Source organism: Cannabis sativa, chromosome 4 (genome assembly GCF_029168945.1).
Source record: "Cannabis sativa cultivar Pink pepper isolate KNU-18-1 chromosome 4, ASM2916894v1, whole genome shotgun sequence".
In the NCBI taxonomy this organism is placed as follows: Eukaryota; Viridiplantae; Streptophyta; class Magnoliopsida; order Rosales; family Cannabaceae; genus Cannabis; species Cannabis sativa.
Window position 1 is genome coordinate 5710971 of NC_083604.1, and position 16328 is coordinate 5727298.

The 16328-nt window shown below is 32.0% G+C and overlaps 3 protein-coding genes across 3 annotated transcripts; 1 reads left to right on the top strand and 2 right to left on the bottom strand.

Annotated features, from left to right (window-relative positions):
- The first annotated feature begins 401 nt into the window (after positions 1-401).
- On the top strand, positions 402-8534 carry LOC115714536 (probable protein phosphatase 2C 14). Its single transcript, XM_030643269.2, has 7 exons — positions 402-868; positions 971-1135; positions 2669-2842; positions 2931-3110; positions 5850-5999; positions 6063-6313; positions 7418-8534. The coding sequence occupies exons 1-7, from the start codon at positions 647-649 to the stop codon at positions 8385-8387; spliced, it is 2112 nt and encodes a 703-aa protein (XP_030499129.2). The 5' UTR covers positions 402-646; the 3' UTR covers positions 8388-8534.
- A 1261-nt stretch (positions 8535-9795) lies between these two features.
- LOC115714268 (GDSL esterase/lipase At3g26430) lies at positions 9796-13356 on the bottom strand. The gene is made up of 5 exons (XM_030642901.2): positions 12862-13356; positions 12165-12374; positions 11911-12080; positions 10282-10552; positions 9796-10189 (listed from the first exon to the last, which is right to left on the bottom strand). Exons 1-5 carry the CDS (start codon positions 13127-13129, stop codon positions 9933-9935), a joined length of 1176 nt encoding a protein of 391 aa, XP_030498761.1. The 5' UTR covers positions 13130-13356; the 3' UTR covers positions 9796-9932.
- Positions 13357-13506: 150 nt separating this feature from the next.
- Positions 13507-15270, bottom strand: LOC115714269 (GDSL esterase/lipase At3g26430). Its single transcript, XM_030642902.2, has 5 exons — positions 14840-15270; positions 14531-14740; positions 14276-14445; positions 13931-14201; positions 13507-13836 (listed from the first exon to the last, which is right to left on the bottom strand). Exons 1-5 carry the CDS (start codon positions 15090-15092, stop codon positions 13571-13573), a joined length of 1170 nt encoding a protein of 389 aa, XP_030498762.2. The 5' UTR covers positions 15093-15270; the 3' UTR covers positions 13507-13570.
- Positions 15271-16328: the final 1058 nt, after the last annotated feature.

A 16328-nucleotide genomic window follows, 5' to 3' on the forward strand; every position in this document is an offset into this window, starting at 1 on the left:
TTTTCGTCTGATTGAAACCTTCGTCTGATGCAACCTTCGGCCAACCACCTCGCAACCACCATGCAACCATCGTCTGATTAAAACTTTCGTCTGATGCAATCACCGTGCAACCACGCAGCAAGCACTTTGCAACCATCGTCTGATTGTGTAAGTGATGATAGTTTAAGTGTTCTTTTGGTAATTAAAATTACATAAAAGGTATAAATATTGATTTTACCTTATAGAGTTATTTTTGTAAATAAAATGTCAATTTATATTTTCTATGTAATAATTCCTTAATTTAAAGTTCAATGATATATTGATTGCTTTATTTACTCTTGTACATCTTAAGGACATGAGATAAGCCCATAAACGACGTCGTTTGTATGGAGAATTGGAATTATTAGATCCTAAAAATTGGCTCCACTCCACCAGGTTGAATATTCCAATATTCAAACTCTGTGACCGGTAAATTCATTGCTAACGGCTCTTTCATTATAAAGCAAAGCTCCACTTTCAGACTTCAAATTTTAGTCTACCATTCTTTCAATTATTCAATCTTCACTTCACTACAATACAAATCAGTATTCTCACTCATTTTCTTCCCGTTATTTACACACACACTCTCTCTCTCTCTCTCTCAAAATTCAGAACACAGCATAGCATCATGGCCCCAACCCCAAATGTCTGTTTGAAGCGTAAAAGACCCCCCAGCATTGAGATACCAAATGTCTTGGGAGAGATTCGAATGGAGAATTCTACTACGCCCCGGAACGATGGAGTTTCTTTTGGGGAAGTTGGTGTTGGTGTTTTCTCACGTAAAGGCAAGAAAAAGTTCATGGAAGATACTCACAAGATAGCTTCTTGCTTACAGGACAATCCCAACAAAGTAACAACTATGAATTCATTCATTCTTGTTCCTTTTACTCAATTGGGTCTTTGTTATTTTTCTTCTTTTCTGATGTTTTTAGTTGTTTTGGATTTTGGGTAGAGATTCTTTTTTGGAGTTTACGATGGACATGGTGGTAAGAAGGCTGCGGAGTTTGTGGCAGAGAATTTGCATAACAATGTTCTTGAAATGATGAAGAATTGTGATGAGAAAGAGGAAGGTGTTAAAGCTGGGTATCTCAAAACAGACCAAGACTTCTTGAAGCAGGTTGGTTCAAATTTTGGGTCATTATCTACAAATGATGTTTTTTTTTTTTGCTAATTAGAATTTTTGTTTTTAAATTTTAAGATGTATAAAATTATATCCCTTAAATTATAAAAAAATTTCCTTTAAACTATCGAGATTGTTGGATTTAATGATTTTTGTCTAATTTCATTCAATATTAGTAGTTCAATGATTCTTTAGTTCAATGATTTAATGCTCTCCGGACTTTGATATCTATCAAATCATGTCTTTCGAATTTTGACATGTACTAAATCATGCCGTCCCAACTTTCATGTATGTTAAACTTTCTTTACTAAAATTAGACAAAAGTACTTAAATTTAACAATCTCAATAGTTTAAGGAGAATTTTTAAGAACCTTAAAAATTTAGGGCAAAAAATTAGCCTTTTTTTTTGTTTCCTATGAAGTCTTTTGATTCATAGAGTCTAATTCCCAATATAGCTTCTTCTCCTTCGAAGAAGATTTCATCAAACTCATTTTTCCAAACAAAGTTTTGCTTTGAATAGGTTACAATTGGCTATGATTATGTTGATAAGCATACTTAGGCTTATTCATACTCCAACTCAGTTACTATGTTAGTATGCTATTTTACACTCAATGTTTAAAAATGCATTTTTGATGCGCGCCTCAAGTTGAGGCATTTAAAGATTGCACCAAGGTGTGCGCCTTGCTGAGGAGAAGAGAGGTGTACGCCTTAATGAGTGAAGTGCTGAATTGAGGCGTGAGGCGTTGAGGCGTAAGTGGCGTGCGCCTCAAATTTTGAAAGTTAAATTGGATATTTGAGCCCTAAAAAAAAGCCCAAATTATAATTTTATATTTGTATTTCCGCTACCCAACTTAAAAAACCTAAAAAACCTTTAAAAGCCCCATAAACATTAATGAAAAAGTCCAATAAAATATTTAAATAAGTCCAAATAAAACTTAAAAATAAAAATTCTAATTCTATCTTCTTCCTATATCCCTCTCTTCTTCACAGCAGTTGTGCAGCTGCTTATTTCTTCAACCAACAAAGAAAAAAAGAACTTGATGCTTCCTTCCTTCAAATGTGTGGTAGGATAGTAGAATTTAGGATTCTAATTCTAGAGACATAATTATTTTTATTTTAGTTTGAGTTTTATGAGACATATCTATTGGTATTTTTGAACTTTATGTGATATTTTATGGTTATTATTTTTATGAGATATTTTATAGTATGTTTAAAATTATGTGACAATTTATTTATTTTTAAGTGCTTTAAAAGTATTGATTCCATTAATTTTTGAGGCTTACGCCTCGCCTTACAAAAAAAAAAAAAAAACCGCATCAAGGCTCATTTGCGTTTTTTTAAACATTGTATACACTGTCACACCTTGAAAAACAATGAGATACAATTACAATTTATCAAAACACTAGTTATTTACTTGTCTCTAATTGGTCTTAAAATAGAATCTCGTGATTCTTAACGATTACTTTGTTTTCTAACATTATAAAGAGAGCATGTTGATATAAATGAATCAAATTTCAACATAATGTGTAGGATATATGCAGTGGTACCTGTTGTGTGACAGCTGTGATTGAAGAAGGGGATGAGGTTATAGTTTCAAACGTGGGAGATTGCAGGGCTGTTCTTTGTAGGGGTGGAGTAGCTGAAGCTCTTACAAAAGATCACACAGTGGAAAAAGAAGAAGAACGAAATAGAATAGAAGCCAAGGTACTTCTCAGTTCTCACAACATTAACTTCATTTGATTAGTTGTTAAGTTTACTTGAAAAGCTAAGATTAGTGACATATTTGATTCAGGGAGGATATGTGGAGATTCATAGAGGAGCATGGAGAGTTCATGGGGTACTTACTGTTTCTAGAAGCATTGGAGATGCTCATCTCAAGGATTGGGTGCTAGCTGAGCCTGAAACCAAGATTCTGAAGCTCACACCAGACATGGACTTTCTTATTTTGGCCTCCGATGGGTTGTGGGAAAAGGTGAGTGGTACTAGTAGTAGTGGAAGTTAAGACCATGTTTGATCTCTATTTTGTTTTCAAATGTGTTTTAAATTTTTTTATCAAAAAACAATTTTTCAAAGTTTTTAAAACACAAGTTTCGTTTAACTAAGGCGCCGTTTGGTAACACTTTTATTTTTTAATTTTTTAATCACAAAATGAAAGTAAAATTTTTGTTTTTAAAAAATTTATTTTTGAAAAACAAAAATGCGTTCTATAACCACTTTTGTTTTTCAATTTTAAAAACAGAAAACAAAAGTGTGTTCTGTAAAGTTCATTTTTATTTTTATTTTTTGATTTTATTTAAGTCGGGTCTAGGTCCGGGGTCGGATTCGGGTTCAAGTCAAAAGCCGAGTTTAGCGCCAGGGCCGTAGGGAGGGGATTTGGGTCCGGATCTGGTCATAATCTAAAAGATTGATTAAGAAAAAAAACTGTTTAAAAAAATATTGAAAGTGATTTTTTTTGTTTTTAAAATTTTAATTTCTAATTATAAAATTGAAAAGTAAAAACAGTTTTATAGAACATGTTTTTGAAAAATATTTTCACTTTTCTACTTTTAAAAACAAAAAACTCATTAAAAAAGTGTTACCAAACGCCACCTAATATTTTCTAAAAACAATTTTTACTTTTATTTTATTTATTAAAAACACTTCAATACTTTGAGATCCTCATATGAACAAGATCCGATCAGGATTCGGACTTGGATCTTAGACTAGGACTTGAACCCGGCCTCGGACCTATATCCAGACAAAAGAAAAAGGGCTTTGGACTCGAACTCAGACCTTGATGAGAGAGAAAATAAAAAGAGAAAAATAATATGAGAAAATAATATGAGAAAGTGACAAGAAAAAAAATAATGAGAGAGAAAGTGAAGATAGAATAAGGAGAGAGAAATAATGTGAAAAAATGGTGGGAGAGAAAGTGTGAGAAAATCATGAGTGAGAAAGTGATGAGAGAGAAAGAAGATAGAGAGAGTGATGAGAGAGAATATAATATGAGAAAATGATGAGAGATAAAATAATATAAGAAAATAATGAATATAATAACGTGAAATAAAGTGGAGATAAAATATTAACCGAAAGTGAATTATTTTTTTTTTACAAAAAATAATATTTCGTTGTTCTCAAAATTTTGTTTTTTGTAACTTTGTTTTCTAAAATCTGTTTTCAAAAAACACAAGGTCAAGCACGCGTGATTATTATTGTTATTTTTTTTTTTTTTAAAAAAATTTATTTTTAAAAACAAAAAAATATTTTTGTTACATAAAATTATGAGTCCCTAAAAAGTAACCTTATGCAGACAAGTCCCCAACTTGAAAAATTTGCGATAATAATTTCTAAAGTCACGTTTTTTGTAAGTCTATTAGTCCTCTTTTCTAACAGATCCATTTATAGATTCAAAATGCAATGTGTTCACAAATTATTAGTCCAAATCATTTAAAATAATAAAAAAAAATTAACATTAATATATTTTTTTATATCTTCTTGCTCCCTCAAATTACCCCCAAAAACCCATCACCCACCAACCCCTTGGTCCATCTTTTCCATCACGACACAAGCTTTGATTGTTCACATCCTTTCAGCTCTGTCCCAAGCGGTCGTCGCCAAGTAAAACTCTCACTGCACCACTGGCGTCCTTGCTCCGTTCAATACCCCAAACCCGTCGTGACCCCTCTCCCTCCTCATTAGAACCCAAGCTCGTTTCCACGTTACCCAAAAACTCTGGTTGCATTACCTGTTTCTACTTGTTTGAAAATCCAAAAACTTGCTCTGCCTCTTCGATTACGAGCTACTTGAGTAACTTGCTCCGAACCTAGCACCTGACCCTGACTGAACCCAGACCCGACTTAAATAAAAAAAATAAAATAAAAATGAATTTTACAGAACATACTTTTGTTTTCTGTTTTTAAAATTATAAAACAAAAGTGGTTATAAAACACATTATTATTTTTCAAGAACAAAAATTTTAAAAATAAAAATTCTACTTTCTTTTTTGTGATTAAAAAATTAAAAAACAAAAATGTTACTAAACGACACCTAAAATTTTTATTTATATAAATTATTTTTAATCAAAATTAATATTTGGAGCAATAAACCTTCAACATGTGACATTATTGTCAGTACTTACAAAAAAACGTGACTTGATTACTATCACGGTCAATTTTTAAATGTGAGAACTTATCTCGGCATCAAAGTTAATCTTTTGGAGATTTACGCCGTAATTTTCTTTTTTAGTTATGATGATGCAAAAATGCACTATGTTTCTTTTTGTAATTTGAATTTTATCATAGGGTCTCATTATATCTTATATTTATTGCATTTTTCCAAAGAAAAAGCATATGGCACATGAAGGTTAACGATATTAGGGGTGTTTGTTGTGCGAACGGTTTGAACTTTTATATATTTGAGTCATTTTTCTTTTTAGCTAGAACTGTATTATGTGGTGCAATTTTGGTGTTTTGTCTTTATTTTTATGCTTTACAATTCATACAAAATTTAAAGGTGAAATCAATACAAAGTTTAAACTTCAAATAAAATATAAGCTCTTTATAACAACCATGAAACAATACTGATTAACAACTCTAACTAAACATAAATATTATAACCAAACTTAGAAAAGATTCATTCTCAGCAATTGTATAGTATTTTTCCATGAATACTAAGATATCCAATCTTCATTGCATAAATCCTAACATTCCATTGATTGTTTTTTTCTTCCTAGGTTGGCAACCAAGAAGCCATAGATACAGTTAAACAATCATTATGTTCAGTTGAGAAAAAATTAGGACCCTCTTCCGGAGATTATCTTAAAGAGAATGACTATAGTGAATATGGCCTTGTTAATGTGAGCCCTTCATCAAAGTTACGTAGGGTCTCTCTTGTTAAGCAAGCAAAGAAGGGGTTGATGATAACCAAGTCTCCAAGCTATAAGAAGACAAGTAATAACAATGGCTTGAACTTGAAGAATCAAAGTGAACATGATTTTATTGTCAATGAAAGCGAAAGCCCTCCATCAAAATCGCGAAGAATATCTCTGGCTAAGCGAGTAAACTCGAAGATGGACTCTCCCACAAAGCTGAGTAGTGAGGAGCTTGTGGCTGCATGTAAGGAGCTTGTGAACTTGGCTGTAAACAAGGGTAGTTTGGATGATATTACTGTGATGATAATTGATCTAAATCAATTCAGACTCAACAACAACAACAACCACTCTTCTGAATTGGCCTAAAAGCTCTATATATGAAGATTTTAAAGAGAAGAAAAGGAATTGGAATAGTGTACAGAAGAAGTGTTTTCTGAGATATATTCTTTACAAGTATTATTTTTTACTCACTTTTAATATACTGTGTTTAGTAGAAATATAAGCTCTATGATTGGTGTGACCACTTACATATATCTGATTCTAATTATACAGTCTGGACTGGACCACAAATTATGTTCATTATTTTGAATATATATGATTCTGTATCTCAACAATTATATACACATTATATAGTAGGAGGATAGATCAAACAAGAAGATGTTAACAAAAATTTTGACTACTAATTTTCTTAATGTGTTGGGATTGGGAAACTAGTCACATGAAAAGTGAAACAGAAACAAAATGCCACCAGCAAAACACCTTTGCATATTAACAACCATTATTTGATTAGGCAGCTTTTTCATGCATGTAGCTTGGGTTCAATCATCTCAAAATCACCACTTTTCATTTGTAAATTTCAGTGTTAGAAATGCTGTTAAGTTACATGTTTCACTTTAATATCCAAAAGCCTTAAGATTTTTATTTTTGTGGTTGCTATTAAGTTTTGATTATTGATATATTATTCACTAGGGACCTTTTCACCCCTCTCTATTGTTAACCCCATGTGGGTCCTTTTTTCTCCTAGGGAGGTGGAGATACACACCATCTCACATGAACTTCAAATAAAGAAGTTTGTTTGCTTTTTACAATGCATGATAAAAAAAAATTGGTATTGGGATACAACTTTCATTGAATAGAAACTACTTTGAACTAAGGAAAAAGTGTATGTTAGTTATTAAAGAAAAAAAAAAAACAGAAAAGCTAATCTGGTTGAAAAAGCTTACACATCTTACTTACAGGTGTTTGCATGAAACACATATATAAAACCACCCCACTTTATAAATTTCTCAATACTCATTTGCTAAAACAAAACCTCTTTGGCTTCATCTCTTTTACTAGTTTTGATCTTGTAATCCTAGCTAAAACTTTGCATATCCTTAGAAACTAATCGATACCCTTTAGGCTTTATCTATCACTATGCATGATTCAATAGTAATCCCAGCTTGTTTTTCATCTGGTGAGAGGCCACAGGCTGATGATCCAGCTGCTGTGATAAGGTCAGGCCAGAGTGTCTTCATGTCAGTGTACAGAACAAAGATAGCTGGTCAGTGTCGTTTGATTACTATCACTTGGTGTAAAAATTTGCTTCTGAGAGGCCTTTCTGTTTCAATCCAGGGAGTACAAGACGAAGAAGATGAACAATACCAATGCAAGGTTGAGCTGAAGCCATGGTACTTTTGGAGAAAAAATGGTGACAAACAGTTTGTTCTTGATGGGACAATTGTTAATGTGGCTTGGGACTTGAAAGCTGCAAAGTTCAATGGCGAAACCGAGCCTCAATCAGATTACTATGTGGCCATTGTTTGTGAAGAAGAAGTGGTTTTACTAGTTGGTGATATGAAGAAAGATGCCTTTAGAAAAACTGGTTGTCGTCCTTCTTTGATAGATCCCATCTTGGTGTCTAGAAAAGAGCATTTGTTTGGGAAGAGGAAGTTTTCGACTAGAGTTAAGTTTCATGAGAAGGCAAACTCTCATGAAATCTTGATTGAGTGTAACAACAGCATCATACCAAGTTATGATAGCACAACAGGGATGATTAGTACAGGGTCAGATCCTGAGTTGGAAGTCCAAGTAGATGGGAAGCAAGTTCTTCATGTCAAACATCTTCAATGGAAGTTCAGAGGTAATGAGTCAGTTTTTGTTAGTAAAACTAAGGTTGAAGTTTATTGGGATGTTCATGATTGGCTATTTAGCTCTGGTACTAGACATGGTATGTTTATATTTAGTCCCATATCATCATCATCATCAACATCATCATTAGTAGCATCGTCATCATCTTCTTCTTCATCAAATTCGAGCATCGATCATCATCATCATCATGATCAATCAGGAGAGTGTGATGACTACGTTGGTGGGTCATCTAGATTTTCTTTGTTTGTCTATGCTTGGAAAGTGGAATAATGTTGGTAAGTTCATGCAATAAGATTATCTTTGACCAAAAATTTTCCAACTTCACCATGGAAATGAAGAGAAGTAAGTGAATATATGATCATGTCAAGAAAATTAAAAAGAGGGACCATGGAAGAAAGATGATGAGGAAGGAAGGAGATGGACCTACTCAGAGGGACATAAGAGTATTATATGCTTTACAATTATATAATATGGACATGATTGGACTATAGCCAGATAGGATCACATTACTACATAACAAATGATCCTTCTGTACCCATTTCCATAATTGCTCTATCATGTTTGTGGTTGTTGTGGATAATGTCATTTGACATTACTTATCTACTCTTCTTTCTATATGTTATTATGACCCTTAGTTTGACTTTGGGTGTTTGTATTTCAAGTTTGAATATGCCATTTGTATATGTAAAGATGTTTCTTTTCTTCTTCTATGTATGCATAGCTCAAGAGCTAGTGATAATAAACTCTTTATTATTGCTGTTATTATGTTTGTTCTATTCTAATGCTTAGTGCTAAGCACTCCAATGAAGAGTGAAAATGTTGTATTGCTATATTTTAGGACACTTAAGAAAAATATTATTTTAATAGTGTTTTAAAAAGTGTGGCAAATTTAATACAAAATATAGCATTATATCAAATTTAGTTCACAATAAAATTTTAAATGATGATCAATAATAATTAATTGATTTTATTTATTTTACATCTTGTATATTAAAGCACACTTATAAATAGTAAGTTAAATATAAAGTAAATTATTTTTTTTTTATTAAATTTAGCACAAATTTTATATCATAAGATCTAAAGTTACTTATTGAATGCACTTTAAGATTGTGATGGACTCCTAGTGATATTTCAAAGCATTGGGATCTTCCATATTGTTTTGTATAGTATTTTATATGCTATGATAAGATCAAGCTTCAAGTCATCTCTTGAAAGAAGTTAAGGTCCTTTTTTTTTCTCTCTCTTTTTCTTTTTTCAATGTGACTTAAATATTAACTTGGCCTTGCTATTTGGGTAGCAAAGATGAGAATTTGGAATTTGTGCTTGAACATGTTATAGACCCTTTTAAGTGCTCTTTGGGATTGTAAATTGTAATCCACCTTTATTATTCCAACTGATGAGAATAACCATAAATAAAAGAATATATGTTTCAAAGGGGCAAATCTAAGCACATTAAATTCATTCATTACTTGATAGTTGTTATGTTTTTATGTCTAATAATCCTTAGTGGATTGCCATTTGTGACATTAGTTGGAAAGATAGAAAAGGCATTAGAGAACTTGAATGGCCCATCACAACATGCCTGTAACATCCTTGTAACCTAAAGTTGGGCAAGAATAGAATACTTTTACATTTTGGGCCTAGTGGTGGGCCATCCTTCTAAAAAATAGTATACATCTTTTGCCAAAATAAAGCCCATTAATACTTTTCATAGAAGCAATATAGTACAAATCCCACAAAAATGTTAGTTCACTTGTCACCTTTAGGAAGATAGAAAAGGGTTTTTGAGAAAATAAAATAACATTGGAGGGGCACTCATTGATGGCAAGACATTTCCAATGGAATTAGTGGGTCAGAATATGAACCATTTACAATGTGGTTGAATATCAACTTGTTAGCAGCCTCAGTGAAATGGGTCCCATCCCAAATGATCTTGACCGTTGGATCATCACATGATTTTGCAGTCACAATCTCTTTACCTTTGATAATTTTCTTGCTCCCACACTTGTTGAACCTATTATAATTATACTTTCCACCATGACCACAACAAGCCACAAGTGGGTTCTCAAATCCTTCAAATACCATAAAATGAAAATTAAGATAAATCCATAATGAAAAGAAATGAAGAAAAAAAAAGTTGGTTATTTGTGAAAAAGAGCTTTACCAAATTTCTTTGCTTGACTTATGAGGGTGTACTTAACTGAGTAGACATCCACATAGGTTATGGCAGCCAATGGGAGATCTTTCCTAAGTTGGGCCACAGTTGATTTTAGTTTACTATTGAAAAATTGGGCCACATCATTGAATGGAGTAGCACAACCATATTTATCGATTTGGGCTGTCGTGACAAAGAACCGGTCCAAAATATAAGGTAGACAGCCCACTGGGCCTGTGTTGTGTATCCAAAATGATCTTCCACCTAGACCATAAACACCCTACAAATACCATAATTTATATTAAAAAGAATCAAAATACGTTTTAAAGATTTTTTGTTTTTCTAAATGTGATTTTGTGAACATATATCAAATATAGGGTGATTCTACTCCCTTAAAATGGATGTATTGATGCACCCTCTACTTATTTCGGCCTCTAGAAAAAATTTTTAGTCTAATTTTTTTCATATTCATATACGTTATAGCTATTTGAGATATCCTACAAAATTTTAAGAAATTCGGAATAATTTACAATATAGAAAATAATGTTCAAACAGTCTATTTTACACGCGTATAAAATAAAATAGTCACGCGTGCAACACACTACTTGAACACAATTTTTCGGCGTGTTAAACTTTTCCGAATTTCTTAAAATTTTGTAGGATGTCTTAAATAAGTATAATTTACATGACTATGAGAAAAAATTTGACTAAAAAATTATTTCGGATACTAAAACAGATAGAGATGTATCGGTATATCTCTTTTAAGAGGGTGCATTATAGAATTTCCCTCAAATATATACACTGTAAATACTATATTCAGAGTAAATACTATTTTCAAATTTGTATTTTTATGAAAGTTACCGATCAATTTTGTAAAATAAGAAATTAAATTATATATTTTTAAAATAGTACAAAATAATATCATATGACTTTAATTTTTAATATATCATTTTAACACAACAAAGTGTAACTAACTTGATCATAGCAGTTCAAGATTAAATTATTATTATGTTATATTTTGACAAGAAATTAAACTGAAGATAATATTTTTGTACTAATTTAAACCACTCCCATCCCATTTACAATTTAGATTCTTAGAAGGTCCAAATGGTAATATTAATAAAACACAATGTTAAAAATAAAAAGATTTTATTTACACCCCAAAATTTTCTAAAGGCACCCCATTTTAATAATTTTAATTTAATATAAAATTTATATCTTTAGTTATACTAAATTTTTTCAACTTTTTCCTTCCAATTTATAAACTTAAAAATATACCTATCAAATAAAATTAAATTATATTTTAAATATTATGACAAAAAAATTAAAATAAAAATTTTTATGAAATTTTCTTAATAAAAAATAATAAAAATATATATATGAGTTAAAAAAAATTATGAAAATAAAATCAAAATAAGTATTAACATTAACATAAAATAATGTGAAATTTTTTTTTAAAAAAAAAATCAAGATTAATTTTTAAAAATTATTTAAATTTATATTTATTTTTAATAATAGAGTGTATTTATAATTTGGTGGGGTGCAAATAAAAGTTCCTAAAAATATTATTTAGCATATATTTAAAGGAAAAAAAAAAAAAGAAGAGGGAGAGATGACATATGGTTTGATGTGGCTGACCTTTACAACTTTAGAAAATTGGTTAAGCACATCAGGAACATAAGCCTTAACTTGTTCAGTGGTGAGATTGAGTTTGTAACCAGCAGTGAGATCATTTTGGCCAATGTCAAAAGTGTATAGACCCTTAGAAAAGTCATCTTCCTTGGGTAACAATTTCTCCAATTGATGTCCTACACCAAAACAAACAACCACTTTCATTAATTTATGCCCAATTTCATTTAAAACAAAATCCAAACACAAAAACAAATGATCACCTTTCTTCCGAAGACTTAAGGTTCTGCTTCGAAAATCTGAGAATTGAACAAATTGGACATCCAAGGAAATTGGACTATACCCACTTTGTGAAATGGTTGTGTTTTGAGGTCTAATGGTTGATCCAGCTGTGGCAAAATTGGCTCCATGGCTAAAGCTTGAACCCAATGAGTCCAAATAAGCACTCAGATGAGGTAATCCCAACTTCTCAGCTTCTCAAAACAAATTCCAAATAAAATTATATTATTTCAACCAATTTTATTTTAATATGTAAAATAATTGAGTCACGAGTTTTTCTGCACCATGTTTAAATACATTTATGTTGTTATTATCTAAATTCAATTTTGAATGCAGTAACACAAACAAAATTCAAATGTTATTATTATTATTATGTGTGAAAAAAAAATGTAGTCACATGCACACATTTCAAATTTTGGACAGAGACCCTTTAAAGATTTGAGTTTGAATTTTATATATAGTGAGGCCAAAAATGTATTTATTAGAATTTTAAAATATGATGAAAGGATATTGATCTTGAGATCTATGCTTATGATATCTCAGAGGCAGACACACAAAACAGTCCAAATCCAATAATGCCATATTTTTGTTTTCTTCTATAAAGTTATTTTTCTTAATAAAAAGCAAAGCAAAGAATTTGTAACAAGAAAGAGGAGAAAAGATTGAGAATTGATGAAATACCAATGAAATCAATGACAAGACGACCATCAGAAAATCGCCCAGAAGGGGTGTGAAAATAGGTCTCTCCATTGGGAAAAGGGGCTTGTCCAAATGCAGCTGAGAGACCACCTGTGTCTGAATTTGAGTCTCCAAAGTTGAATATGGCCGGAAAATGGCACCACCTATCATCAGTTTTTGCCTCAACACTTTGAGCCAAAGCCACCCATATTAGCACCAACACTACCCTAAAAACAACACTTAATCTTGAGAAGGAGCATTGAGATTCCATTTGTATGTGAACAGAGTGTAGTAATAATACAGAGAAAGAAGGCTGGCTTATATTATGTCACAACCTAATATAATGAAGAAAATAAAAAATCCCCACTAGATATCATATTGATTTTAAAGGACTGTTTTGGATTTGATATTTTTTTTTTTCTATAAAACCTTCCTTCTCTATTAGGAGGTTTTGGTTGATAAATTTAACTTCTTTTGGATTATAAAAGGACTTTTTAGTATTGGTTGGTCCACCTTTACTATAGGACTTTTATGGCACTACTATTTGTTGTTGTCTTAACTTAATTAATTTACATAGACCCGTATATCAAGCAATGGAATGCTCTTGGTTTATAGGCAAAATAAACTAAAATAATACAAAAATGGGGATAATTCAGGACTTAAAATATTTTATTACCAAGACAAAAAAGATACTAAGTTTCATGTGAATAAATCAAATATTTCTATGGCAAGCCATGTTCAATGGAATAGGTGGGTCTGAAAATGCCCCATTAACAATTTGATCATAAACCCATTTATTAGCTGCCTCAGTGAAATGTATTCCATCCCAATTCACCCAAACAGATGGATCTTCACATGATTTTCCCAACAAAATTTCTTTTCCTTTCACTATAATCTTTCCCCATCCACACCCTATGTTCTTGTCATAGTTAAATTTTCCTCCATGACCACAACATGCTACCAATGGTTGCTTAAATCCTGCATATTAACACATATTCACATTATACCATATCATATCAGTCATTTGAGTTTTATTTGTCAACAAAGTAAGTGAGTAATTCATTTTATGTACCATATTTTTTTGGCTCACTAATGATGGAGTACTTGGCTGAGTAAACATCAACATAAGTAATTGCAGCCAATGGTAAATCTTTTCTCAATTGAATCACAACTTCCTTTAATGCTTGGTTGAAAAACTTAGCTACTTCATTATAAGGAGAAGCACATCCAGCTTTATCAATTTCTGAAACTTTGTATGGTAAACGTTCTAAAACATATGGTAAACAACCAAAAGGACCAGTGTTGTGTATCCAAAAGTATCTCCCTCCTTGACCATATATATTCTACAAAATCAACCCAAATGATATTAAAACACTAATTATTATACTTAAATTGAAAAAGGGTCATCTTCATTTACCTCAACAATCTTCTTGAACTGGTCTAACACATCAGGTACATAAGCCTTAACTTCACTACTAGTCATGTTCAAAAAGTAACCTGCTGTTAAATCATTCTGACCAATATCAATGGTGTAAAGGGCATCAGAGAAAACCTCTGCCTTCGGCAAAAGCTTTTTGAAAACTTCATCTGTAAGTACACAACAAACATTATTCTTCTATATGTATAAAAAATAGCAGAATCGACCTAGTAAAACAAAAATTAAAAATTGGACCTTTGGCTCGAAAAGTTTGAGATCTAGTGTGAAAATCATAATACTCATTGTATTGAACATCCAAAGAGATGGGACTATAACCAGTCTGACGAAATGTTGTGTTCTGGGGTCTGACTGTTGACCCTGCTGTCGCAAAGTTGACCCCATGACTGAAGTTACTTCCGATTGAATCAAGGTATGCACTCAGATATGGCAATCCAAAGCTCTCAGCTGAGATTGGGATAGAGAAAAATATCATCTTTTAGTTCTTAGTACATTTAATTTTTACATATGGAATGGTATAGCATACATACATATATATATATATACCTATGAAATCAATGACAAGGCGGCCATCACAGTAACGTCCGGCAGGTCTGTGGAAAAAGGTCTCGCCGTGAGGAAGAGGGACTTGTCCATAAACGGCAGATAAGCCGCCGGTGTCTGAATTGGAATCGCCGAAGTTAAATATGGCTGGGAACTTACATGGACTAGTTGTGGTTGTTGTTGTTGTTGGCAAGCATGGTGGCAATAACAAACTCAAGCTCAGTGTCAATGCTGCAAAAATTACAGTCAATTCCATTGGACAAGTTAATGAGAGAGAAAGAAGGAAAAACGACAGAGATGAGTGGCTGAGTTTAAGTCCAAGTCCAAGTCCAAATATGTGTGTTTTGTTGTGTGGGGCCTTTTGTAGACTTGTAGTTATGGATGTGAATGAATTATGATATCCTATGCGATTTTGTGAGAATTCCTGAAACTTTAATCAGTCTGCTGTTATAAGTTTAGGTGCCGTACTTTTTTAATTTTTTAATCACAAAAGTAAAATTTTTATTTTTAAAAATCTTAATTTTTTTTTTCCCTAAATGCATATTTAATAATATTGACCAATTGGACTCCATGATCCGACCATCAGACTCAACCCCCTCTCTCTTCCTCTCTCTCAAACCGAAAAAAAAACCCAGGGGTCTGATGGTCGGACCATGGGGTTCGATCGGACCCCATGGTCCGACCATCGAACCCCTGGGTTTTTTTTTTGTTCAGTTTGAGAGAGAGGAAGAGAGAGAGGGGCTGGGTCCGAGAGAGGGGGCTGGGTCGTGCGTGGTTCAGACGGTGGTCGTGCGTGGTCGGGGTGGTGGGTGGTCGTCGGTGGCCGGGCGTGGTGGTCGGGCGCTGAAGCCGTGGTCAGCGAGAGGGAGAGAGAGGGTCGGGATGGACGTTGAGTTTTTGATTTTTTCAAATGGGAGGGGTATTTGTGGGATATTAGGAATGTGGTCAATATTATTAAGTACGCATTTAGGGAAAAAAATTTAAGGTTTTTTAAGTATAGAAAATCAAATTTCCCAAAACAAAAATGTGAATGGTAACTACTTTTGTTCTTTAATTTTAAAAATAGAAAATAAAAATATATTCTGTAAAGTTTATTTTCATTTTTTTTATTTTATTTAAGTCGGGTCTAGGTCCGATGCCGGGTTCAACACCTGGGTCGTGGAGAGATTTGGGTCTGGTCTGGTTGGAGTCTAATATATTGATTAAGAAAAAAAATTGTTTTAAAAAATATTGAATGTGATTTTTTTTTTATTATTTATTTTTAAAATTTCGATTCTCAATTAAAAAATTAAAAAGTCATAATAATTTTATAGAATATATTTTTGAAAATATTTTTATTTTTTCAATTTTAAAAACAGAAAACTGATTAAAAAAATACTCTAAATTTAATTATATATAATTAACAATGAATTTGTCAAATTGATAAAAAAAAATTGATTAAATTTGAATTTAAGATACTATGCACATTTTCAAAATACAAGGTATCATACCA

Excerpts from the sequence above, each read along its gene's own strand:
- LOC115714536 (XM_030643269.2), top strand. The coding sequence starts at position 647 with ATGGCCCCAACCCCAAATGTCTGTTTGAAGCGTAAAAGACCCCCCAGC. Across the intron at positions 3,111-5,849 it reads CCGATGGGTTGTGGGAAAAG|GTTGGCAACCAAGAAGCCAT; the intron begins GTGAGTGGTACT and ends TTTTCTTCCTAG. Across the intron at positions 6,314-7,417 it reads ATTGATCTAAATCAATTCAG|AGTAATCCCAGCTTGTTTTT; the intron begins ACTCAACAACAA and ends GCATGATTCAAT.
- LOC115714268 (XM_030642901.2), bottom strand. The coding sequence starts at position 13,129 with ATGGAATCTCAATGCTCCTTCTCAAGATTAAGTGTTGTTTTTAGGGTA. Across the intron at positions 10,553-11,910 it reads AATTTTCTAAAGTTGTAAAG|GGTGTTTATGGTCTAGGTGG; the intron begins GTCAGCCACATC and ends TGGTATTTGTAG. Across the intron at positions 10,190-10,281 it reads AAGTCAAGCAAAGAAATTTG|GATTTGAGAACCCACTTGTG; the intron begins GTAAAGCTCTTT and ends TGGTATTTGAAG.
- LOC115714269 (XM_030642902.2), bottom strand. The coding sequence starts at position 15,092 with ATGGAATTGACTGTAATTTTTGCAGCATTGACACTGAGCTTGAGTTTG. Across the intron at positions 14,741-14,839 it reads CCTTGTCATTGATTTCATAG|CTGAGAGCTTTGGATTGCCA; the intron begins GTATATATATAT and ends TCCCAATCTCAG. Across the intron at positions 14,446-14,530 it reads TCAAACTTTTCGAGCCAAAG|ATGAAGTTTTCAAAAAGCTT; the intron begins GTCCAATTTTTA and ends GTGTACTTACAG.